This window comes from Vulpes vulpes, chromosome 12, assembly GCF_048418805.1.
Source record: "Vulpes vulpes isolate BD-2025 chromosome 12, VulVul3, whole genome shotgun sequence".
Lineage (NCBI taxonomy): Eukaryota > Metazoa > Chordata > Mammalia > Carnivora > Canidae > Vulpes > Vulpes vulpes.
In genome coordinates, this window is record NC_132791.1 from 33,244,907 (window position 1) to 33,271,770 (window position 26,864).

General features: G+C 42.2%; 1 protein-coding gene across 7 annotated transcripts; it reads left to right on the top strand.

The window, feature by feature from the left end:
• On the top strand, nucleotides 1-26,864 carry LOC112911644 (cyclin-dependent kinase inhibitor 2A). 7 transcript variants are annotated; one of them, XR_011995518.1, is made up of 3 exons: nucleotides 1-308; nucleotides 24,169-24,475; nucleotides 26,682-26,864. XR_011995518.1 is itself a non-coding variant. In XM_025988294.2 (3 exons), the coding sequence occupies exons 2-3, from the start codon at nucleotides 24,172-24,174 to the stop codon at nucleotides 26,712-26,714; spliced, it is 333 nt and encodes a 110-aa protein (XP_025844079.2). In that variant the 5' UTR covers nucleotides 28-308; nucleotides 24,169-24,171; the 3' UTR covers nucleotides 26,715-26,845. The 7 variants fall into 7 exon arrangements, 5 of the variants coding, with proteins under 5 accessions (XP_025844079.2, XP_072584267.1, XP_025844083.2 ...); XR_011995517.1 differs by having other exon boundaries at nucleotides 24,169-24,457; nucleotides 26,682-26,762; XM_025988294.2 differs by having other exon boundaries at nucleotides 28-308; nucleotides 26,686-26,845.

A 26,864-nucleotide genomic window follows, 5' to 3' on the forward strand; every position in this document is an offset into this window, starting at 1 on the left:
TGGGCGGGGGGCGGTGCGTGGGTCCCCGTCCTCGGCCGGGGGGCGGGCGCCGCGCTGCCTACCTCTGATGCCCAAAGGCGGCGCAGCGATCGAGGAGCACAGCGGCGGTGGCGGCGGCGAGATTATGGTGCGCGCGTTTTTGATCACAGTGCGGATTCGGCGCGCTGGGGGCCCGCCGCGAGTGAGGGCTTTCGTGGTGCGGATCACGCGGCCCGCGGGTGAGTGGGCAGCGCCGGGTGTGCGGGCCGCAGCGGCCCTGGTGCTAAAGCTAGTGAGGAGCCGTCGCAGAGCGCATCCTCGAAGAGCAGGTAAGAAAGGCCTCCAGAAGCCCCGGGCGCAGCAGTCCCGGACGCACTCGGCCTCTGGAAGATTTTGTTTGGTTTGATTTAACGCAGATACACCAGCTTCCAGACCAGAACAGGAGAAGGGGGTTTCTAGGGGTGGAAGCTCTTTGCCCCCTTTCCCCGTTCGGCTTACACTTACTTAAAGGTGCGGTACCCCCAATATGTTAAGCCCGGAGCCCCCTTCACACACCTCCTCGGTCCCGTGACACTCCGGGAAGAGCCGGGAGATTCTAACGCCACCTTAGAAGTCAGTCACTCCTGAGTTTCCTGGGTGGGAGTCAGTAAACACACAGGCCACCACCACCTCCACCTCCACCTCCACCTCCACCTCCACCTCCACCACACACACACACACACACACACACACACACACACACACACAGGAGGTGTGTTTCTAGGGCACTTTATTTCGCCCTGGAGGAAGGGCTTACTAACGGTCTTGGTTTTGGGGGGGCCACCTGTTTTCTCCCCTGCCAGGTCAGCCCTCTCTCCTTACCGTAGTGGAGGATGTTGGGGGCGGGAGGAGGGGGGGGGGCTAGCACATGGTTTGACTTCTCGAAATAGAAACACTGATCGAAGAAGCAAACACTGCTTCTGCAGTCAATAGAGAGTTGGTTGGGCTGTGGTAGTGAGGTGGCGATCTCCTATTTGGAACCCTAACAGATTCAAACTGCTCGGGATGATGCTTAGCAAAATGTTTAGCAAAAAATAGACCTACGGTGGTGAGTCTGAGAAATCACAACCGATCATGTTTTAATCATCTCAGGCCACAATTAACACTTCTTTTAAAAATGAGGCCTACTTCTTGAAAAACAAAATCCTAGGGAGGTTTGTCCTCCCATCAGACGAATCTTTACTCCGTGTAATTTCCTATGACCAGATTAACTGAAAATACATATTACTACAATAGGCAGGATCCTAGTTAGAATTTGGATATAAACCTAAAAGCAATTTAATGAGGCTTCATTTTTGTGACCTTACTTGTGGTACCCATTTCCCCGGGAATAGATATTTTGAAAAAGCAAAGGCCAGGAGAAGAGGAATTGTTTTTTATTGTTACGTTAATAGGCCTTTGACATGTAAATGTGAAACTGTTCAAACTACGGGTGTTTAGTTAGGTGCCTCAATTTACTAAAATTTGCAGGCAGGGGCGCCTCGCTGACTCAGCCTATAGAGCTGGCAACTCGATCTGGGGATTGAAAATTCGAGCCCCACGTTCGCGTAGAGATTACTTAAAAATAAGATCTTTAAAAAATTTACAAACAACTTACAGGGTAAATACACATTTTTTTCATATTATTACAAAAGTTCAGTTTTTTAAAAGAATTAGTAAGAGCTTTTACAAGATTTCATAGCATTTTGCTGGACTTAACTTCAGTCCCATTTTAAAACATTAACAAGACCCTATTTGTTTGTTTGTTTGTTTGTTTTATGGTGCTTTATTCTTACCAGCAAAGGTTTAGTCACATGTTTTTGGATATCAGAGTTGTTACTATTACTCTCTATGTAAAGCTATTTTAACTATTAGATTGTTTCTTGAAATCTATAATAAGAGTAGAAAATTTTAATCTATGTAAATATCATAATTACATGTTTTCTATTTTAAGAATACACAATGTAATAGTGTAATTACTTTATGTTAGATACCATATTCATTTTATATATTTTATGAAATGTTAAAAATATAAAAATAGTAGATTCATTGAAAGTAGCCATTTATTTCTTGTTATTTGTATAAATCAATGTTTAGGAATAATATGTGAAGTTATTTAAAAACGTATTGACTACTTGAAAAGCCCAATTTTTATTAAATATCTGAAGACAGAACACATGACTTAAGTAGAATAAAATATGTTTTAAGAATATGTGCAATTATCCCACTTCATTTGTGAAATTATACACATAAGTATGACAAATGGAAGTATTAATTATAAGTGATGTATGATTTTATATTTCATATAAATATATATTATGCCTATGGTTATACTGACTTAAGACTATATGTGGGTGGTAATTAAGTTGGGACTCATACAATTTTTTAAGGACCAAAATGCTAAAAAATTACTTGTATGAATTGCTTAATACAAATATATAAGGTGTAATTATTTTTTATTTTTAAAATTTCTACAACTGTGTTCATTATGACTTTCTATTTTTATCTGGCTGGAAAATGCATATAATAAAATTCCATATTACTAGTTTCTTATTCACACATGCCTGATGAATTACATTAATTGATTTGTTACTTCTACCTTGGTGTGTTTACAAAACAGTCCTATTTTTATAATATTAAGTATTTATTTCTTTACTACTATTTGGGAACCCTTATGTTTTTTTTATTGCCTTTAACAGCAAAGCGTTCTCTCAAGGTAAGCACTATACAGTTAGCATAAACCTTTATTCCCAATGTGAACATGATTCCTGGGTTGTCGTATGTTCTAAAGAAACAATGACACTTTCAGTCACCAAAACTTAATATTCATTTACTTCTCTGGGGACTCTTGAATTTTAAAAAATCCATTGTCATCCTAAGGCAGTAAGGAAATAAACTTGTCTATGTCCATAATATTTTATAGGTCTACTAGTTATGTGTTAGTTCATCACTAGTAACTACCATGGTAGAGTTAAGCTATACCATTTTTCCAATATGCGAATGGCTCTTATTAGTAAAAGTGATCCAAATCATCTCAAAAATACTTTCTTAAAGGAAGGCTGAACACTTGACCCAGTATTTTTATCCTTTTTCATTTTTCATCCTTTTTGAGAAGTATAACAATCTCACTTGCCCCCCCCCCATACTAAAATACCTTAGGCCAGAGAATCCTGTCTGCTACAAAATCTAACCTGATAAAATATTTTTGTGGTGTTTTATTTCTACAGTTTAAGCTATGTAAAATTTTTTTTAAAAAATAAGCTATGTAAACAATGGATATTCTTTCACTTTCTAAGTATAAAATTATAGTATTGAATAGCTTTTTTTAAAAGCTACAGATCTCTAAATTCTTGTTCTCACATAATGGTCACTAATATTGTGTCTGTTTATTGACTAATAAGATTAGTGCATTTTTTAAACACTCCAATGGCAGGGACATTATTATTGTAGGTATGAAGAATTTTTAAAATATCCACACATTTTTTGGGGGCACCTGGCTGGCTCAGTCCCTAGAGCATGTGACTCTTGATCTCGAGGTGGTGAGTTCAAGCCCCACATAGGTCATAGAGCTTAATTTTTTTTAAAAAATTTTAGTAAGAAAAAAATATCCACACATTCTTATTCATTTATTCTCTGTGTAGGCATCATCCAGAGAAGGAAATATTATGACAAAGATCAATACAGACAGATAAATAGTAGCAAGAAATTGAAAATTACCTTAAATTTGAGCAATAACATGTTAAGTTGTGGCACAAAACCATACTCTGGAATAATGGTCTGGAATATTCTGGACTCTGGCATATAATAGGCAATCATATTTCTAAAGAATATTTAATAGAACTTGAAATGATTACATTATAAAGTTGAGTGATTTTTCAAGATTCAAAATAGTAAACAATACTTATTCTTGCTTTTTCTCTTTTCTTCTCTCTGGACACACACCCACACACCTCCACACCTCGTTTATGTACCAAAATATCTGTAGTGCTTTCCTTAGGATGGGGGACTAGGATTGGTAATCTTTAATTTCTTCCTTATACTTCTGAGTTTTACAAAGTGTCATGACCATCACCAGTAAAAATATATGTATATTTTTTATTATATATATATATATGTATATATACCATTTTTGAAGCCTGAAATGATGCACATTAGGGATGAACTAGAGCCTGCTTAACGTTAGACTGGGAGAGGCAGTGAGGAACCAGTTGTGCAAGTATCCTATATAAGAAGGTTCTTGTAAGATCTGGGGAAAGCAGGAAAGCATTGTGACTTCAGGACTGATGCATGCCCTTGCCTGTTCACTTCCTACTTCGTTTTTACCTAGACGGTAAATGCATAGCTGTGCTTGTTTCCCAAGTGCTCGGGTCTTAGGCCTCTGGTCACATAACTTGCACCCTTTGCGGAATTCCTCTCACTAGTCTTCTCAGGACCTCTTCAAGACAGGGCTCACCGCCTCCCAGAGCGGGGCAAGGGTTGCAAGGGGCCTCTCCAGGACCCCAGAGAGAGCCCGCCAGGGGGAAGCGAGACTCACTCCCCAAGCTACTTGGATCTCGCCTCCCCCACCTCCCGGCTGCTGCCACCGCCCCTCTGGACCCTACCTCTCCACCCTCTCAATTCCTAGAGACGCTGCGGAAGCCGGAAATTAAATTGGCAGCTGGGGTAGGACCCTCTAGCAAGAGTTGAGAGGACTGTCCCATGATCACTCCGCTCCGCGAACGCACCCCTTCTGCTTTTAGCCGCCCCTGGGCCTCGCCCCACACCCCAACTATTTCCTCAGGTAAGATTTGATCAGAGTAACAGACCAGGGGTTACACGTGGAGCGGGAATGGGGCGTCACAAGGTGGACGAGGAAGTGAGGGCCGGCAGAGTCCTAGGTGGCCTTCTGGATTCAGGACAGGTGCAGGCTATGACAGAGGACGTCTCTAGGTCACCTCCCCAGCTTGGAACTGGCTAGGCCTTTCTTCTGGAAGGGAGGGAGCAGAATGAACCAGGTTCGCTGGGAGACACCCTGGGGAAAGTGTCCCTTCCGCGCCAGGTAGCCAATCCTTTGGGCTCCAAGTGGCCACCAAAGCGTGTTGAAAAGGCCTCCTCCTTTTTGTCCTCCTGTCTGGGGCACTGGATGGCTTGGAGACTAACCCGCAGTGTTTTTCCAGTGATGAAGAATTTGCCTCCAATTCTCTCAACTGTTTTCTTCTCCTACTGCAGCTTTCTTCCTGTTTGAGAACTTCTCCTCCGTTAAAACATTCAAATGAAATCATTTGAAAAAAAAATTTTTTTCCACGAAAAAAAGTCAGTATGTATTAAAACAAGATCAATTCTATGACAGAAGTCCAACCAATGGAGAAAACCTTGGGGATAAATACAGGCTTTGTTCAGTAGGAGAAAGAAGGTCATATAAGGCTCTCCTCCATCCTAGAAAATGCCCACCAACTTGGGACCTGCACAGATTCACCATGTCCTAATTAATGCTATTTCAATGTGTATTCAGCAAAAACATGTATATTGACAATTGTTGAACTTAGTGTCAGTAGCATTTGTTTTTTAGACAAAGGAAAATTGAAGAAAATCTCTGCTTGTCAGTGCAGTTATTTATTTCAGGAGCCCTAGAATGATTGCTGCAATTGGGCAGACCTACATAATCAGAAAGAAATAATAAAAGGGAAAAAAATAAAATCATCAACCACAAGACTGAAAATTGCAATGCCTCAGAGGTCCTTCAAAAAATAAGTTGATTTATATTTTTTATTTTGTAAGTCACATAATGCTCTGTTCAGGAAAGCATAAAAATTGTATCACAAATGACTTTTTAATTCTTCAACAAATACCTAGTCACAAAAAAGAAAGAAAGAAAGAAAGAAAGAAAGAAAGAAAGAAAGAAAGAAAGAAAGAACAAGCTCAGAATTTACTTAAATGGTTTCAAAGCTAGTAGGAAGAAAGGTTTTGTAGAGGTTCACAACTATATGAACAAAGATATGTAATCTCTTAAACAAACTGAAACTAATAAAATTGTGCAGAGTGGTGTAAATAAATATGCCTCTACTTTCTCAATTTAAGCATGAGATTAGTGAGAAGTCAAAGAACTATGGCAAAGGTTATCAGCAGCTTCATTCCCTGGACTGCTGTTTAAAATACACATTTCTGGGCTTTATTCTCAGAAAATCTAATTCAGCATATTTGCTGTGGGTCCCAAGCATTTTAAATAAGGACTTGAGGGAGATTCTGTTACAGGTACCCTTTCTGCAACCACATTTGGCAAATATGGCCAATATTTCTTTATAAACCTTATTTTTGCTTATTTATTTTTAAATCAAGGCCCTGGCTTTTAGGTATGATTTAAATTTTAGAGTCACACTCTGGGTGCCAGGAAAGACAGTGGGAGTCTGAGTAATCAATGGAGGAGCTATTTTAATAAATAAAAGATACTGTTTATTGGTATGTGGTCCTTCATATCTGAATTGGAAGATCATCTCTTAGATGCCAGATTTTTACTATCAGAACATATTTAGGGGGGAAGGATGTAATAGGGTATACTTGTGTGTTAAAGCTTGTAAGACCAGATGGAACATTTCCACATAAAGCATTTATGATATCTTGTCTTTTTGAGACACTATACGTACATGTATACATCATCCTATGTATACATCCCCTGCTTACATAGGATGAATAGTTCTAGGTAGATAATAAAGGGTTTCTTTCATTTCATTTTATTATCCAAACCAGAAACCAGGCTGGTAAACAGGACAGTCTAAAATTATGTAAGAGGAAAAACAAAACCAAGAAGTATTTCACAGGTTTAAGTTATATTTATCAATCAAGGCAAAATTGTAGTAAAATGTAGCCATAACAGAATAAAGCACTTGTGGACAAAATGATGGGCCTTTGTATCTCTGTAAAAGCACAATGGCCAGAGGGGAAATATGTATAAATAATATAAGCTAAAAAATAATTAGCCATTATAAGAAAGACTAAAATATTATGCCTTCCAAATTATAAGTTTTCTGACTTTAAAGGACAATTTGTCTAACTAATGTTATACCTACTTTGCTGGCAAATTAGGGAAACTTATGTTTTTCTTTCTTTCTTTCTTTTTTTTTTCTTTTCTTTCTTTCTTTCTTTTTTTTTTTTTTTTTTTTGAGTGCCACCATTTTCTTGCTCTGAATCTCTGAGCCTGCCAGATCATCTGACTCAGCAACTGTACAACTCTTGCATGCAATTTAAAGAAACAGCAGCGATCCAAAGAACAATGACTCCCCCCAGTTGCAAATCTTTCTCACCTGTAGAACAAATAGTATATTTAACTTTGAAATAATTGTTAAATGTCCAAATAACATGGGATATTTCGAATTTTATTCCATTCACTTTACATGCTGAATAATTGTATGTTTTATGTAACCTAAAACAAGATTGATTTTTGAAACAAGCTTATTGAAACTTTCTTCCAAAAGCCTATGGTAGAGTTGGCTTTCTGTTTTCCTTCAAAATAATTATAAGGAGCTTAACAATGATAGAGCACATCAACTATCATAATCTCATTCAATTGTCACATTATTCTTCTGATTTAGAGTTTTATTTCCTCATTTTATAGACTGGAAAGTGGGGTTCAGATAAGTTGTTGTATGGTCTGCTAAAAGTCATTCACCAGTAATTCATGTACAATTGAACTGGGTGTGCTTCTTTCCCTGAGTGTCCACGCTTACCACTTTATAATTTCCAGATATATAGATAAAGAGAAATATATACACAAAGTATAAATTACTTATTCCCACTTTGACTTAGGAGCAATAAATGGGAAGCCTATGCACAAGCATAGAAATCACTTAAGGCATGAAATAGCAAAGTCACTTTCTTGGAATGCATGACCTGGGATTAGATTGTTTCCTTTACTTACTTGTTGTGTAATATTAGGACTAAGTACTTAAAATATTGTGTTTCCATTGTCTCATCTGTAAACCTGAGACAGTAGTCTATAGTATTCATCTAATAAAAACTAGATATAGTATTATATGTAAAGATACATTGGGAACTTTTGATTGACATAAATTTGTCAGTTGTTAAAGATTCAAATTAAATTATGCCCTTAAAAGCACGTTAGTTTACTTTTAGAGTAAGTGCCTACTTAATTTGACTTCAAATATTCAGATTAGCTGAAAATTTTAAAGAATATACATATCACAATAAAAAATATATTTATCAATTCAAATCCCTTCCACATTCCAAGGTGTCAGGTAAAATCAGTGTAAATTTGCCTACTCTTTAAACCTCTACCTGTACAGAAGCCTTATATGATGGCCTTTATGGTAGGACCCTGAACTGTAGTATTCATAATCATTAAGTAGATATTAAACAATATTCATGAACCTCTGTTTTCTAAGATGAGAAATCAAATAGTCTTAGAAAGCTGAAAAAAAGTTATTGACCTGCGTTCAACTTATCAAAACACTCAATGATCCAGAATAATAATTTCTGGAGGGAGTGCTGAGGTAGTAGACTCTTAATTCCTCCAGAAGGTTAGGTTTCCATTAGTCTGAACATCTGAATTAATAGTTTTGGCACAGAATTTTTAAAAACAAATTATAGTATAAAAAGTTCTGTGTGTGTGTGTGAGAGAGAGAGAGAGAAAGAGAGAGAGAATGCAAGGAAAGAGGAGGAGAAACATTAAAGTCATCCTTAGAACCTCAGAATCTCTGCCTTGGAAGGTGGCCTGCAATTATTTACATTTAGTAGGATATCAAAAAGATTAAATATATTATGTAAACTTCCTTATAGCAAAATTGACTTAGGTATATAAAATTGGTGCAAAGTAAACATAAAATGTATTCTGTTTTCATTGCCTTTTTAAAAATGAAGTATGTAAATTATCATCTTTAACCATAAGCAAGAAAAATATAAAGCCATACTTTCAACCCAGAGACTCAAAGGAAATCATGAGTGGAGACCTTAAATCTGTCAGTAAAAGGTGCTAAAAATGAGTAGGAACCATTTCCTGATGTGTTCAGAGTTGATGCATATCATTATGAAGTTGATCCCTTCCAGAGGAGTTTAATCACATATTAGGTGAAGAATGTCACTTGAAGAAGAGCGATCCAAAACAAGAATTATCTCTTATAATTTTTGTGATATCAGGTGACATTTTGGCTTCAGAAATCCAGACAAGGCAAAAAAATTTTTTTTAATATAACAGTAGGACTTTAGAGCCCCAATAAGGCAGGCTAGTACTCTTAAAGAATAATTGTTGGGAGAGGGCAACCAGTTCTCCATTTAAAGAGGAAAGCTTCAACTTAAATGATTCCTCTGAAATTAGACCATCCTAAGTCACTGTGAAATCCAACAACCATGAACAGTCAACTCCCCCCACCCAAGAATGAAAACTTAGGACAATATTATTTCTCTCTGAGTTTCAGTAGTTTCTTTGCATTCCAATAACACATACATACATCAGCAGCATAAGCAAAAAGAGAATATTATATGTGTTGATGCTTAGCCAGTAAGAGGGCAACATGTGTTTGAAAGGAAAAAATCTATCCCATCAATAGGAAAAAGAGGGAGGTTGGGAATAAAGGTTTCGAGAAGGTAAACTTTATAATCCCTCACTTCTGCCTATAGTGTCCTCATTGTACCTGGTATTTGAACTGCACACTGAGGAATTGTGATGGGTAGCAATGAATGCAGGGAAAACACTGAACACTCACAGACTTCATTGTTACTTCCTATGATTTAATAAAGTTTTTTGTGGAAGTTCTTTTAACACAGCCAACCTTACTACAAAGAAGCTCTATTTTCAGGGGGTCAGAATTTAAAGAAGACAAAATTAATCACACATTTTGGAAGGGAGTTTGCTTGTTCAAACACAGGTACCTACCAGAATGTATAGTGACAACAACAACAAAATTCCCTAGAGGAAACTGATTTTGATGACTTACATGAGTAATATGATACTAAATGTCATACCTAGTCTCCAAAAAAAGTAAGTTCTATTTATTAAGAGCCCACTGTGTGCTTAGATTTTTATATATCTGACATTCTCTATTCTTTTTAATAACCCTATGAGGGAGGTAAGCTTTATTTTCCCCACTTTTGAGAGGTGGGAAGATGGAGGCTCATGATGTAATGAGCCCTGAATGTTATATACAATTGATGAACCACTGAACTCTACCTCTGAAACTAAGAAAACACTATATGTTAGTTAACTTAATCTAAAAAAAATTCATAATTTATTTAAGCCCACAGAGCTAGGTAAAGGAGCAATCAAGTCTACAGGCTGTTGAGACTGGGATTGTACCATTAACATGCTGCATTTGTGTCTCTTCCAAGACTTAAGGATATGGTTGACATTCTCTCTCTTTTTTTAAAGACTTTATTTATTTATTCATGAGAGACACACACAGAGAGGCAGAGACACAGGCAGAGGGAGAAGCAGGCTCCATGCAGGGAGTCTGACTTGGGACTCAATCCCACCCTGGGCTGAAGGCGGTGCTAAACTGCTGAGCCACCCAGGCTGCCCTGTGGTTGACATTCTCACCAACCAAATCTGTCCAAGTCAGAATAAGTAGCTGTAACCACAGAAAGATTATGGAGAAAGGATTGATTTCAAGACCTGTAACAAATATTTATGAACTGTGCAATCATGGCAATGTACCACCCCTCCATTTTCTTATCTATAAATCAAGGGGGGTAGCTTTTTGAAAAGCTGTTTTGCAGTATGTGTTAAGAGCCTTATACTTTTTGAAAAACTGCAATACTATCTATTGTAGCAATTAGAAACCCCTTAAATATCTGACAACAGGGGCATCACTAAGGAAACGATAACATTGTTTCAGTGGAATGTGTTGCAGCTGGTAGATTATAAAGTCCTGTTTATAAAGTGATTTTTTAGAGAATTTAGGGAAATGTTTTCATGATAAGTGAGAGGAAAAGCTTATTTCAGAATTGCAAGGAAAAAGAAAATATTTCAAAATGTTAACAGTCATTTTTCTGTGCAGTGTAATTTTTCATTTCCTTTATGTATCTCATTTCTTAAATTTTTTTAGATGTAAACTATCATCAGGAAAAAGTTATTCAAATATGATAGTGGGGATCCCTGGGTGGCTCAGCAGTTTAGTGCCTGCCTTTGGCCTAGGGTGTGATCCTGGAGTCCCAGATTCGAGTCCCACATTGGGCTCCCTGCATGGAGCCTGCGTCTCCCTCTGCCTATGCCTCTGCCTCTCTTTGTGTGTGTCTCTCATGAATAAAGAAATAAAATATTTTTAAAAAATGATAGTTAAGTGACTTTGAAAGGACATCCAGATCCAGATTTCTGTCATATGTGTATTATTAGCCACCAATACATCACTTTACATTACATTACACAGTAATTCCTGAAAGTGGGGACCCTGTCACCTTAGTCCAGATTTTGCCATCTGCTTGTGGGCACAATTCTCAAAGAAAAGAAAGCATTGCTGAGTTGTCTACCACGTACTATACAAATCAATCAACAGGGAGACGTAATAGGGAGAGTGTGGATCTCTCAGACAGAACTGCTAACCTTCAGTTCAAATTCCATCTCCTTGTGCATTGTTCCTCAATCACTCTGGGCATCTTCTTTTCTGATCTGTAAAAGAAGGATAATACTCTCTATCCCACAGGACAGTTGTGGGATTAGAAATGATATATGAAAAAAAAAGAAATGATATGTGTAAAGCTGTTTAATGCTGGTCATCACATAGTTGGAGTTCAACAGATGGTAGCCATTATGATTCTCTTGGCAATTTTGAATGAATTTCCTATTGTCTCTATTTCTGTCTCTCTTCTAATTATATACTTCTAATTATATTACTTACTTTGTTCCTCAGGATGACACTAACTCTCAATATTTGTGCAGCTAAACAAATTATACATACACACTATAGATAGATGTACATGTACACACAAACTGTGCTAATATTTTAGTTTTCTCAACTGGTGAAATAGTGACAGTCATTCACCTCAGAAACTTCTCAATATGCAAAAGAGACATTTACAAAACACTGAATTCTGGAATGATTATTTTCATGAGCTGCAAAGATTCCTCATTTCATAAGAACTCACTCTATTTGGAAACTTTTATATATAGAAACTTTTAATAGTAAATACCTTACATAGATTTAAAACCACATTTGTTTTGCACACAACTTAGAAAAGACATCTGCTATATAACATGTAATACACTTCTAAATTGTCCTCAAAATGATCTGGGGAAGATGATAGGTACTGCAGATTCTATACCCAGTTAATACTTTGGGAACTAACATTGAAAAATTGTGACTTACCTATAATTGTGCATCAAATTGATAAGAAGTGAAGGCATTTTGAGTTTCATGTTCCTTGCCAAAATCCTGTTTGAGCAGGAAGAGAAAAATTACAGTAATTCTGAGTGAATGGAGATGTCATAAAGTCCCTAAAAGAGTGCCTTACTTATAGCAGATACTCAATAATTATGCTATTTTTTATTTAATTAGAGAATATTACAAGGGAGAAGGAAATATCCTCCACCTTAAATTTTCAATAGAGCTAATCCTGGATCCCCTTTTCTCAGCAAATGTATTTGGAGGTCTGCTCTGCTTTCTCAGGAGTCTCCCTTTCATGATAAAAGCACCCTTTCTCCTTGTGGAAAAATAATTAAAGGAAAATCTAGTCTTTAATTCTTTGCCATTTTCCATGGAAGGAAGTCCTTTCCCATTTAAAATACCCAGATGGAAACTGAACCCTCAGAATTCTTACCTAAGGGCACTTAAAGGGGAGAGCATGTTTCTTGGCAGAACAATAATCTTTTGAGGCACAGTCATTTAATATACTTCCTTTGTTGATGGGGATATTGAAGCCAGAATAAAATAGGACTTGCTTAAGGTGATAGGTAGTGGAGCTAGTCCTGGGACTCTCTTTTCCATGCATTTTAACTTCTTCTAAATTAAAGGGATACCTAAAATTTTTCTCTCATTGCCTTAGTCTTCCAATAATCCTGTTGCACCCATAATTCATTCCTAGAGCTCATCTCTTCAGACTTAACCCAGCTGTGTCCAGAAACTCTATTATGAAGCAGACCGTGCCCTGATAAGCTATTTCCTAAGAAACCTCTTCATTCAGAGATCCTCTTCAGACCCTGAAATACAACATCTTTTCCCTGGAAACACAAGTCTGAGGTGTCATTTATCAGAATGCATTTTCCTTCTCCAATACTATTAATGTAGACTCCCCTCTAGAGCTCATCCTATTTTCTTTTTAAGATATTTATTTATTTATTTATTTATTTATTTATTTATTTGAAACATAAAGAGAGAGAGGGAGAGACATAGGCAGAGGGAGAAGCAGGCTCCCTGATGAGCCTGATGTGGGACTCCATCCCAGGACTCTGGGATCACGACCTGAGCCAAAGGCAGATAGATGCTCAACCACTGAGCTACCCAGGCATTCCCAGAGCTCATCCTGTTTCAAAACTACCGTCCCCCTCCAGAGAAGTAAACATGTTGATGGTTGTTACCAATACATTGTCTTGAGTAAGAATTCTTCCTTTTTTGTACTCACAGCTTAAAACCAAGCACCTGACATACCGTACATGTCTTCCCAGTACTTTGTCAAAGTTATGAATGATGGTTTTCAGAAAGACAACTCGTACTTGTCTAGTTAATTTATTATGTTCAGTTAATTAATTAGAATGCCTAATGTATGCACATAGTACAAAATTCAAACACAACTAGTTGCAGAATGTGAAAAAGAAAGTCTCCTGTCCATCCCAGTTCCTCATTTCCTTCCCCCACAGTTAACAGACTTTTCTGTATCTTTCCAGAGATATTTTATGTATATTTTATTTTTTAACCTCAAACTACATTTTGAACAAGTGTTTAATAACAATACTAATATTGAATATGGTAAAGAGATATATGCTTTTAAAAACAACTTTTGTGTGTGTCTCACTTGGTATAATAACCTCATGAAGTGTAAACAATAGAGCAAGATCTCATTTTAAAGATAGGGACATTGAAGCTAAAACATAGTCTCAAGGGAGTTCACAGTCTAAAAGCAATTCACTAGTTACATCAGGACTGTCACTTGGTCCCAATTCAGAGCTATTTCTCCAACGCCTTCTATTTCCCTGATGAAATAATGTTATCATGTGATAAGTTTGCACACAGTGCATATTATACCTTGCCATTCCTGCAATGCCTTGTCAGAACCAGAACCTAATTTCAGTGTACTAGTGTACTGTAATTTAAATTCCAGTTTGTTAACATATAGTGTAATATTAGTTTTGGGTGTACAATTTAGTGATTCATCACTTACATACAGCACCTGGTGCCCACCACAAGTGTACTCCTTAATCCCTATCACCCTTTTCACCCATCTCCCCACCCACCTCCCCTCTGGTAAACCATCAGTTTGTTCTCTATAGTTAAGAGTTTGTTTCTAGGTTTGCCTCCCCCACCCATGACCATCTATTTTGTTTCTTAAATTCCACATGTGAGTGAAATCATATGGTATTTTTCTCTAACCAACTTAGTTCACTTAGCATAATACTCTCAAGTTCCATTCACATCATTATAAATGACAAGATTTCATTCTTTTTGATGGCTGAGTAATATTCTAGTGCATGTGTATATGTATTTATCTGTGTGTCTCTCTCTATGTGTGTGAGTATATATATATATATATATATATATATATATATATATATCACATCATTGTCTTTATCTATTCATCATTTGCTGGATACTGGGCTCTTTCCATAATTGGCTATTGTAGATAGTACTGCTGTAAACAGAGGGTGCATGTATCCCTTCAAATTAGTATTTTTGTATTCTTTGGGTAGATACATGGTAGTGCAATTGCTGGATCATGGGGTAATTCTTTTTTTTTTTTTTTTTTTTTTTTTTTTTTTAGAGAGAGAGAGAGGTGGGGAGGGGCAAAGGCAGAGGGATAAAGAGAATTTCAAACAGACTCCAGAGCCCCACAGAGAGCTTGATCTCACAATCCTGAGATCATGACCTGGGCTGAAATCAAGAGTTGGACGTTTAGTCAAGAGTCAGACTACCCTGGGGCACTACCAGGGTAGTTCTATTTTTAACTTTTTGAGGAACCTCCATACTGTTTTCCAGAGGAGCTGCACCAGTTTGCATTCTCACCAAGTATAAGAGGGTTCCCCTTTCTCCACATCCTCACAACACATATTGTTTCTTGTGTTGTTAATTTTAGCCATTCTGACAGTTGTGACATGATGTCTCATTGTAGTTTTGATTTATATTTCCCAGATGATGAGTGATGCTGAGCATTTTTTCATGTGTCTGTTAGCCATCTATATTTCTTCTTTGGAGAAATGTCTATTCATATCACTGTCTGTTTTTAAGTGGATATTTGGTTTTGGGGTATTGAGTTGGTAAGTTCTTTATATATTTTGGATACTAACCCTTTATCAGATGTGTCATTCACTCTCACTTCCTAACCCACCATCTTATCCTCACTGCAAACAAGACACCCTCTTTGTTCATGAAAGGAAGTGCTTCAACTTCCTCCCTGCCCTGACCTTTTCTCCTTTCTCAAATCTAGCTATATCTTCTGTGTCCAAATGTATGACCATTCTCTGTACCTTGTATTCCATTTCTTCCTGACTTTTTAGGGACCTCGGGTGCTCAGATATACTTTATCTTGCCTGGGTCCTCAACTTCCTTTCTTTCCTCTTCTAGCTCTCCTTCTCTTGGCACCTTTCCTTCTGTGAGCTCAAGCCTCTTCTACCCCTCCCCGCTACCTCCTGTTACCCTATATTGCTGTGAACTATCACAGCTAAGCTGGGAAAAAATAATCTACATGGTGTCCCCACATCCTTGCCATCCCATACACCTCTGGTTTTCCTTCTGATATTCTGAGCAGCCCATCCCAGGCTCCTCTGAAGCCACTTTTTCCAGGAGTTTATTTCTCCATCTTCTCACCATACATCCCAGTGAGTTATTTTCAGTGTTCCCAGACTCCTACACCTTTTCATATGCTCTCACCTCTGCTTGGAACATCTTTCTCCTCCTTTTACACCTTTATATTCCTACACCTTTCTCCAAGGCTCAGGGCAGCATTCAGCACCCATGCAGGCTCTGCCAAAGCCACCAGAAATTTGGATCCTTTTGCATTCTCTTATGTCATTCCCTGCTTCCCTTTGCTCTTCTACACACATGACATGTAATGCCACATTTAACAACTAAAACAACTCTTTGAGGAAAGTACTACTATTATCTCACTTATGCAGATGGGAAAACATACCTATATGCATTAAGTAACTTTGTTCAGAGTTATAGAGCATTAAATGAAAAGTACAGGTTTGAACTCAGGCAGTCCTACTCTAGAACCCATACGTCTAACACCCAATCACCACCATGCTCCACCCTTAGCCTCTGAGTTTGTCAAATGAATCAGTGTTAGTCTTTCTTTAAAAAAAAAGATCAAAAGTGAAACAAGTTTTTTTTAAGATTTTTATTTATTGATTGATGAGAGAGAGAGAGACAAAAACATAGGCAGAGAGAGAGAGATATAGGCAGAGAGAGGAAGCTCTCCTGCAGGGAGCCCTATGTGGGACTCCATCCTGGGACTCTGAGCTGAAGGCAGACACTCAACCGCTAATTCACCCAGGCATCCCAAAATTGAAACAAGTTTATTTTTTTAAATTTTTATTTATTTATGATAGTCACAGAGAGACAGAGAGAGAGGCAGAGACATAGGCAGAGGGAGAAACAGGCTCCATGCACCGGGAGCCTGATGTGGGATTCGATCCCGGGTCTCCAGGATCGCGCCCTGGGCCAAAGGCAAGTGCCAAACCACTCCGCCACCCAGGGATCCCCAAGTTTAAATTTCATACCAAAGATTTTCAAAACTGCCGAGGCAGCACAAACCTAAATAAGGCCATGGCATTCTCAAGGAAGAAGAAAAGTCTGGAAATGATAATAACAATATGTAACCACTTTTAGGATTTAGAAGGCTCTTGACTTCATCATCTCATTTTATCAACTTGTGAAATATATTATGATTCCATTTTACATATGGGCAAGTTGAGGCTGGAATAACCAGCAGCAGGATTCTGGGTTTTATATTCTATTTCTTCTGAGGTACTGGCCCTCAGGTCTGAGCTGAAATGGAATAGTAAATTGGGAATATGGTAGGTTCTTGAAAAGAAAAACTAGGAAAGTTTTATACTATTAATAACTACTTATTTACACAAGATTTCTAATGGAGTATGGGATCAATTTCTAGAACTAAGGGGCCACACCCCAGGAGGCTCTAATCTTTTGGGAGCTCTACTGCAAGTGCCAGACCTAGGATATACCTGTCTAAAACCTGTTCTTGGAAAAAGTCAACCTCCATTTCTATATAATTCATCTAAGGGTTTCTAAAATTTGTTATTATTTTTAAAAGACTATATATTTACTCATAAGAGACACAGAGAGGCAGAGACATAGGCAGAGGGAGAGGCAGGCTCCCCATGGGGACCCTGATGCAGGACTCAATCCCAGGATCCTGGGACCACGACCTGAATCAACCACGATCCACCCAAGTGCTCCTAAGAGTTGTTTTTATATGGTTCCCTTACTCATTGCCTTCAACAACAGTCCAATACGTTGTATAGGAGTTTAATGAGTTCTTGAGTAGGAATCCATAGTTGAGTTTTAGAATTTCTGAATTCCCTGTAAGTTATATTCAGAAATACATGCGCAAATAGGAGCATCTGTGTGGCTCAGTCAGCTAAGCATCTGACTCTTGATTTCAGCTCAAATCATGATCTCAGGGTCATGAAATCAAGCACCCCCCCCCCCCAGCTCATCAGGGAGTCTGCTCCAGCTTCTCTCTCTCCACCTTCCCTTCCCCTCTTGCTTGCACACTGTAAAATAAATGAATCTTTTAAAAAATACAAATTCAAATATACACAGTAGTTTAAAAAATTATTGTATACTTTCATTTTTGAGGAGAGGGTTTGTAGCTTTCAACAGATTATCAAAGGCCCACTCTCCCTGCTCCAAGATTAAGAAGCATTATTTAGTGATGGAAGCTAATTTTGATATTAGCCTAAAAGCCAGACACATTATAAGGGAAATTTGTCCCCTCCTTCCCAATACTGCAATTACTATTTTCCCCTTGCCCATACAATACCTTAAGCTACATTAAAAGAATTTTATGTTCTCAACCTCATTTTGAATTTTCCACACCATAGTTGCCCAGATAATTGAGAGGTGCCTGGTACAGAAAGCACAATAATCCCTTTTTTATAACAGATTGTACATCCCATAAGTGTTTTAGCTGGTATCATTTTATTTTTTATTTTTATATTTTTAAGGTTTTAAAAATTTGAAATAGAGATAGAGATATAGAGTGAGAGACGGAGAGAAAGAGGAGAAGCAGGCAAAGGAGCAGAGGGAGAAGCAGGCTCTCTGCTGAGCAGGGAGTCCCGTGTAGGACTCACCGGGACCAGGAGATCATGACCTGAGCTGAAGGCAGAGGCTTAACTGTTTAACCGCCACCCAGGCGCCCCTATTTTTAATCTTAAGTAATCTCTAAGCCGCACGTGGGGCTCCAACTCCTGATCTAAAGATCAACACTCACATGCTCTACCAATAGAGCCAACCAGATACCCCTTTAACTGGCATATACTTTTTAAAGATTTTATTTATTCATGAGAGACACAGAGAGAGGGGACACAGAGAGTAGAGCTGTGTTGTCTAGTAGGCAGATGAATCATGTGCTTTAAGGTATCAGCAAAGCCTGAGCAAGCCAATTTTTTAAAATAATATATATCTTGGGAAGCCTGGGTGGCTCAGTGGTTGAACATCTGCCTTTGGCTCAGGGTGTGATCCCGGGGTCCTGGGATTGAGTCTCACATCAGGCTTCCTACCTGGAGCCTGCTTCTCTCTCTGCCTATGTCTCTGCCTCTCTCTCTCTCAGGAATAAATAAAAATCTTTTTTTTAAAAATAATATATATCTTAAAATATATTAACCACAGGAAAAATAGCCACAGGCAAAATTAGAACTATGCTGGATTTTCTTTTGCTTGTTACCCTCTTAGATCTGTTTAACTTTATTAAATATGAGGGAGGTGGGAACGCCTGGTGGTCAGCGGTTTAGCGCCTGCCTTCCGCCCGGGGCGTGATCCTGGAGTCCGTGGATGAGTCCCGCATTCCTGGATCGAGTTCCACATCGGGCTCCCTGCATGGGGCCTGCTTCTCCCTCTGCCTGTGTCTCTGCCCGCCCCCCCCCCCCCGCCTCTTTCTCTCTCTCTCATGAATAAATGAATAATACCTTTAAAAATAAATAGATAAATAGACAAATAAATATGAGGGGGGTGGAGGGTGTCCTTTATCTTTTCAGAGATTAAAGTCTTCTTGGCTTTCCCTTTCATACAGTATTCATAATTCTCTCCAAAGCATTTTATTCTCTGTGCGTCACAAGATTGTAAGAGAATCCTCAAAATGGGAAACTTAAGCAAAGTATTAGCTAAAGATGTGCCACACTGTTCTAAATGCTTCTCCGGTCATCAATTTAAAATTCACAACAGCCCTATGAAGTAGGGACCAGTCTTAGCCTCCCATTTTATAACTAAGATAACTTGAAAGGGTTTTTTTCCAGTAAGGAAGAAGAGATGGGGGGGGGGGTGCGGCGGGAGAGGAGCGGCTCAAGGACGTAGTGTGAACCTGGTCTCTGAATCACTAAGCAACTCTGTTTCTTGAACTCTCAGCACTTTTTTCCGGTCTCGAGTAATTAGTTATTAAGAACGGAGTCGATCAGCCCAGGACTCCCTGGCCGGTTTCCTAGTTGCTTGTTGGCAGAGATCCCCACCATCCCTCTTAAGCAGACCCCATCTTCTCCGGAGCCAGCCCTTATACAGAGCGCTAACCAGTTTGGGAAACCTTCGCCCTTGTCATCCATTTTGCAGGTGTGTGTAGGGACGACGGCTGCTGGCGGGTCTGCAGCCCCCAACCAACGTGTGGGCAGGCGCGCCCCGGGTGCAGATCGGGTGTAGCTCGCTGGGTGGGAAAGGGAAAGTCACTGTAAGGGAAGCCTCGGCGGTAACCGCAGTGCCCGGCCTCCGCGCGACCCGGCGAGGAACAGCGCGCTGTTCTTCTGAGTAAAATAAGGAGCGGCACTTTGTGACATGAAACACCCCGGTTCGAACTTGTAGCTAGAAATCCTGTGCGGCTTTAAAAGGCGAAGGGTTTGTACAGCGGAGGACGGAAACGGGAGAAATGTCGCTTTAATCGGGTTAACTGGCTCCGAGACCGCGTGCGCCTCCGCTGGGGGGGGGGGCGATGGGCGGCGGGGGGAGGGGGTGATGGGGGACGGGGGAGGGGCGGGGGGCGATGGGCGGCGGGGGGAGGGGGTGATGGGGGATGGGGGAGGGGCGGGGGGGCGATGGGCGGCGGGGGGAGGGGGTGATGGGGGACGGGGGAGGGGCGGGGGGGCGATGGGCGGCGGGGGGAGGGAGCGATGGGCGGCAGGGGGTGGTAATGGGCGGCGGGGGGAGGGGGTGATGGGCGACGGAGGAGGGGCGGGGGGGGGCGATGGGCGGCGGGGGGAGGGGCGGGGGTGGTAATGGGCGACGGGGGGAGGGGGTGATGGGCGACGGGGGGAGGGGCGGGGCGCCATGGGCGGCGGGGGGAGGGAGCGGGAGGGCGATGGGCGGCGAGGGGAGGGAGCGGGGGCGCAATGGGCGGCGGGGGGAGGGAGCGGGGGCGCAATGGGCGGCGGGGGTGGGGCGGGGGCGCCATGGGCGGCGGGGGGGAGGGGGGATGGGCGACGGGCGGCGGGGGGAGGGGCGGGGAGCAGCGCCCGCAGCGGGGAGCGCGGGCGGGGCGGAGCGCGGAGCGACGCGGCGCGGGGGCAGCTGTGGGGCGGCCCGCGGCTCCCTCCCCCGCGGCTCGGTCGTGCTCCCCGGGGGGAGCCGTGGAACCGAGACGGCAGAGGCCACGCGTGGGGCGACTCGTTTCGCAGCGAGTTGAGAGCGGAGGGCGCTCTCCTGGATTGAAAGAGTCGGGTTGGAGGAGTGGAGGGGCCGAGTCTGGGGGCCGCTTCCGCCGGCCCGGAGGAGGGGAGAGGAGGGGAGAGGAGGGGCGGGCGGGTCACGAGAGGCTGGGGCGGGCCGCGGGCGCCCGACGGCCGCGGAGGGAGGGAGGGAGGGAGCCGGGCCGCGCTCGGGAGCAGCATGGAGCCCTCCGCCGACTGGCTGGCCTCGGCGGCTGCCCGGGGCCGCGCGGACGAGGTGCGGGCGCTGCTCGCGGCGGGGGCGCCGCCCGACGCGCCGAACCGCCTGGGTCGGAGCCCGCTTCAGGTGGGTGAGCGCGCCGGCGGCGGACGACCTGCGGCCCCGGGTTTGTGAGGGAGTCCACCAGGTCTGCGGGGCGCTGCTCGGGACGGGAGACTCCCCGGTGAGGTCTCAGGTGGAGTCTGGAGCCCGGAGCGTCCAGTGTCCGTGTCCTGGGGGCAGAGGAAGCCGCGGGGGGAGGGGGGGAGAGACGGGAGATGGGGAGGCACGTGCGGGGCAGACGTCTGGTCCGAGATGGGGCGGGGGAGCCTGTTGGTGTTAATACAGTCCGGGGTGTGCTCTCCGTCTGATACACAGTTACGAACGTAAAGCAAGATTTTAAGGAAATGGAAGATTTGTTGGGCCCACTAGGCCGGAACTCATAGACCCCTGAAGGGAGCTGATCATCTTCTTTGCTAGCGGCGATTGTACTGGAAACCTTCTGCTGTGTGAATTGAATAAATATTCATTGAAATTGTTCAGAAGCAACTGCACATTGTGTTTATTTTTACTTTAACCGTGTATGGCACATCTGTGCTTGTGAGAATTTAGGGAATACAGACAGACATATATGAAGAAAAACAGTGTGGTCTTGCCTGAGATAATGCCGTCGATTTAGCTACCATTTTGAGGCTACCTCCTATTATTTTTGTTATTTTTAACTTGCTATAGATTAACGCAGTTGAGAGAGTTTTCGATTCCTCACGGTTCAGAAATGTGGTTTCTTCCCTCCTGACTCCGGGTGGGGGTGGGGGTGGGGGTGCCGGGTATTTGCTGCTGTTGTTTGCCTTCACTAAATTCCTAAATCCAGGCTAAAAAAAAAAACCCCAAAACCAAAAAACCCTATTTCTTCCTGTTCGTCACCACCCTAGTTTTATTCCCAGTGTTGACAATGATTTTGGATTCTGAAAAATAAAATGTATGTGAAACAAAGGCTCACTGCACAAATTCAAGCATAACAAGACAAAGGAAAGTAACTGTACCTGCAATTGCACAGATTTCACCAGTCATCTTCCTTTCCTGAAACAATGCTACATAGGATAAGTTTTATGTACCTTAACATACATATATAAAAATAAAAACAAAATGCCTTAAAACTTGAGATTATTTGGGACTTTAAGTGTGAAGAGATTTTGAGAGTAGAGAGGTTGTGTGATGGTAGAAGAAAACCATGAGTCCTTTAAAAAGAATGCATGCATGATTTCTCATTTCTCAAAGATTTTGCTCAGAGACTGAGTGTGGCCTTGAAGTTTGGAATATGTTAGAAGAGACTTTGTTTAAATACAAAAAAAAAAGTTGGATAATTAGTTTTAACAATTTTTTTAATAGGGAAAATAAGAACATAGAGAAAAGAGTGCATGGTTTTGGTTTAGAACCCTAACCAAACTTGTGTTTAATACAAAACTAATTAGTTCATAGAAAATTATAATTACTTTAAATATCTTATCAAATGGAAATAAGCACTCTACAAATATTCATTTAATCGATTCTTTTTCTTTCAGCTTTGGATTGCTATTTAGATTTAAGTATTTAAGTGTTAGGTTTCTTTCATACTTTAATACTGCAAAATATAATGAAAACCTTTAAAATCAGTTAAGTGTATGTTACCTTACATGGGAAAAGAGACTTCACAGATGTTCCTTGGCTTAGAGAAATAATTATTTACGTTTAATGCAGAATGTAATTAAAAATAATTCCTTTTTATACAGTCACTATAAGTCTAGCTAATATAATCAAATAATGGTTAGCCTAAAAGAAAATTATCTACCACTGCCATCTGCCATGTAACATTCAAATTGTAAGGTTGCTGTGATTGTAGATACTATTTAAAAATTCCTCTTTGGTAATGACTTTGTTTCAAAGACGATTTATCAAACAAATGAAGGGAGCACCTCCTGTTTAATGAACTCTCAGAGTATATAAACTTGGGAAGTTTCTTAGTTTCCTATTTCTGCTATAACAAATTACCACAACTTTTGTGTCTCAAACCAACATAAATTTATTATCTTATAGTTCTGGGGGTCGAAGTCTAAAATGGATCCACAGTGCTGCATTTCTTTTGGAAGTTCTAGGGGAGAATCTCTTTCCAACTTCTAATGGCCATCAACATTCCTGTGCTCATGGTCCCTGCATCTTCTTCTCTCTGACCTCCATTCTTAGATCTTTCTTCTGTAACCTTCTCATAAGGGAATTTGTGATTACATTGGGCCCATCCTGATAATCCATGTTAATCTCTCTCAAAATCCTTGATTTAATCACATCTGGGAAGCCTCTCTTCCCATGTAAGGTATTATATTCACAGCTTTCAAGTGTTAGATAGTACACATCTTTGGGGACATTCTTCAGCTCATTATGGGAAGGAATTTGGGGGCTGGTTAGAGAACCCTCATTTTATACTTAGAGTGAATTTTAACATTCTGGTAGGCTAAGTGTATATTAAAAGTTTTTTTAAGAATTAAAGATTTGTTGTTGTTTTCACTTTCACTTTTTAACAATTATTATGTCCTGGGCTTGGATATACAACAGAAAACCATACAAAATCTCTGGGCCTTACATAATTTTGTATCAAAATGGGGGGGGGGGGAGGGCTATAGGAGGTTAGGCTATAGTTCTAGCCAGTTCGTCTCTCACTCTTTTGCTGTTGTCATGCCTCTGACAGACAATAGGGTGTGGCTGGAATCCGCAAAAGTTTGGAGAATATAATGGAATTCAATGTGGACAGAAAAATGGAATGAGCAGAACTGTCTAAGGGAGCTGGTAACTGAAAACAAATAGAATAAATAGACGCTGTGGCTTGTACTGGCATCTGCATGGGGTAGGGGCTTCACAAATAGGTTCTTTAAACTTGCCCCTGCCCCCTGTCCCTGTCCTGACCACTCTGCTCTCCTGGCAGGTCATGATGATGGGCAGCACCCGCGTGGCCCAGCTGCTGCTGCTCCACGGCGCCGACCCCAACTGTGCCGACCCCGCCACCCTCACCCGCCCTGTGCACGACGCGGCCCGGGAGGGCTTCCTGGACACGGTGGTGGTGCTGCACCGAGCCGGGGCGCGGCTGGACGTGCGCGATGCCTGGGGCCGCCTGCCCGTGGACCTGGCTGAGGAGCAGGGCCACGGCGCTGTCGCTGCGTACCTGCGCGCAGCCGAGGGGGGCACCGAAAGTGGTAGCCACGCCCGTACCGAAGGTGCGGAAGGTCACGCAGGTGAGGTGGCACATCTGAGTTGGAACTCGGAGAGCTTCTGCAGCCCCGAGCACTCCTTTTTCAGAAGAGAAAGCTGATTCTAGGAGAGCAAGGTCTTGTGTCTCGCTGCAGCTCTCACACTGCCAACCTGTAGGACAACCCGACTGTCCCAATCGCGCTGCCTTGCTTGCGCTGCGGATAGGAAATAGCTTAGAGGGATTTCCGCACGTTAAAGCCCATCTCATAAATCGTGTCCTTATTTCCCCCAAACACTCACCCTTCCCACAGCTCAGGGCCTAGACTGTGGAATATTGACGACTCAGGAGGCTAGAGGTCTAGTGACCCCCCTCTTCCTCCAGACTAGCTGGCAGCAGCATCCATTCAGCTCTCTTCAGTTTCCGTATTAGCCTATCTAGTAGCAGGACCAACCCCATAAAAAGCCTTTACTCGAGGCATCACCTGGCAGAAATCTGTCCTCCCACCACCACTGCAAAATTTTACTAAACTCCACCTTCTGCTCTATCCCGAGTTGTCTTCCAGAGCTGCCCAAGGGAGAGAGACCTCTCCAACCCTGGCAGTCTGCACACGGGGATTTGCTACACTCTCTGAGAAGCAGAGACCCTCTCTTAAGCTTTTTCTTCTCTGCGAGAGAGATCGCTGAGACGGGGGAGATGGCCGTGTGATTCTCCTCTCCTTCTCCTTCCACAACCACAAGGCCTTCTTCTCTTGGGACCCCATTCTCCACTTCCACTCCTGCCTTCCTGAAGTGTACCCACCTCACTGATCTTTTTCTGAAGGGAGAACCATTAGCTATATAAGAAATTAACACAAATATTTAAGGTAAACCATGGCTGAGAAGATACTGAGATCTATCCCATGTTGGCTCAGAATCGGGGCATTAGACCCTCTGCACCTTAGTTGGGCGTGAGCGAACAGAGCAAAGAGGCTCGCGCTGGGCCCTAGACCATTGAGGTAGCGAGTTTTGTGCCTTGGAGGTGAGAAGCTCGCCAAGATCTCCTTTAGCCTACCCAGCGAGCGCGCGCTCTCTCACCCCCAACTGAAGTTCGCCTCCAGACACAGCGCGGGGCAGGGACCAAAGGTAGGGCGGGTTGCGCCGAGCAAGAACTGGGAGGAGCTGAAGAGGCGGAAGGGTTAGAGGACTGAACTGGGCCACCCGCAAATAGATAGGGTAACCCTTTATGAGCAAAACTAAGATTTGACCCAAGCACACTAGTCTACCCACGCCTTTCTTCCTACCTTCCCTTCCTCCTCTTCATCCTACTACGCCTTTCAGCTCCATTTAAATGGGACTTAAAGTGAATGAGACAAAACAGGAGTCCTGCCCTCATGGAGCTTACATTCTGGGAAACACACTTTAAGCAATACACAATGTATTTTCAGAGTTAGTTTGTAAAAACCAATGTGATGGCTAAGAGTCAAGTCTGAATGGGAAGAGAGGCTCAGAGGGGTCAGAGAGCCCGACTGATGAAATTAACCACTGGGGGCGGAGACACTCTCGAGCGCAAAGACCCTAGCGGCTTAGGAGGACCGAAAGGCAGGCTGCAGGCTGGAGCGCGCACACAGCCAGATCAGAGAGGAAGGCACAGAGGCCAGTTAAAGTTCCAGCCAGTAGTCAAAGAAAGGGTGTTAGGTCGAAACGTGGATTTGGGTTGAGAAACTTTAGGAAGACATTAGTGGGTTGGGGAGAGGGAGCCTGGAGAGAAAGACAAAAGGACCGGAACCGAAGGTTCCTATCCTGCCCAGGCGCTCGTGAGCCTCAGGAGACCCCTGCTTACGGTGTCGCCGAGTCGCTCGCGCATCAGGTGCAAGAGATGCCTGCGGAGCTAGACGGTATTTTCGTGGCCGGTGCCCGGCGCCGCGTGGGTCAAACCCTCAGCACGCGTTATATACTGGGGTTTTCCGGCCGCAAGCCCGTGGGCGGCGTGGCGCGCCCTCCGTGCCCCAGCCTGGCGGGCCCGAGCTCCGCGAGCCCGAGCAGCCCGCCGCGCGGTGGACGCGGTGCGCTGTTCGCGACGCTGGGGAGTAGGGCCGCGGGCAGGGTCCAGCCTGGAGGGACAGACCCTGTGCTGACGGGTGGTGGATATTGAGAGGCCAGCGAAGCCTCACGCATATGTGTTTGAATACCAGGTGGAAGACTAACGGGAGGAAGGCGGGATGGATCGCGGAGCCTTGACTTCGAGGTTCTAATGTGTTTTTCTTTGTGCAGACAGCCCGGACTTCAAGAATCATTGAGCTCTAAAGACAGATCAAGTGGTTTTGATCTTCAATCAACAAAAATGAATTACCCCACCCAACCCAACTCTTCCCTGCATGCTTGCCTTTATCAAATACCACTTTTTAACACTGTAGACAGTGTTTAAAAAAATCAGCCTTCCCTTTCCCTTAAATT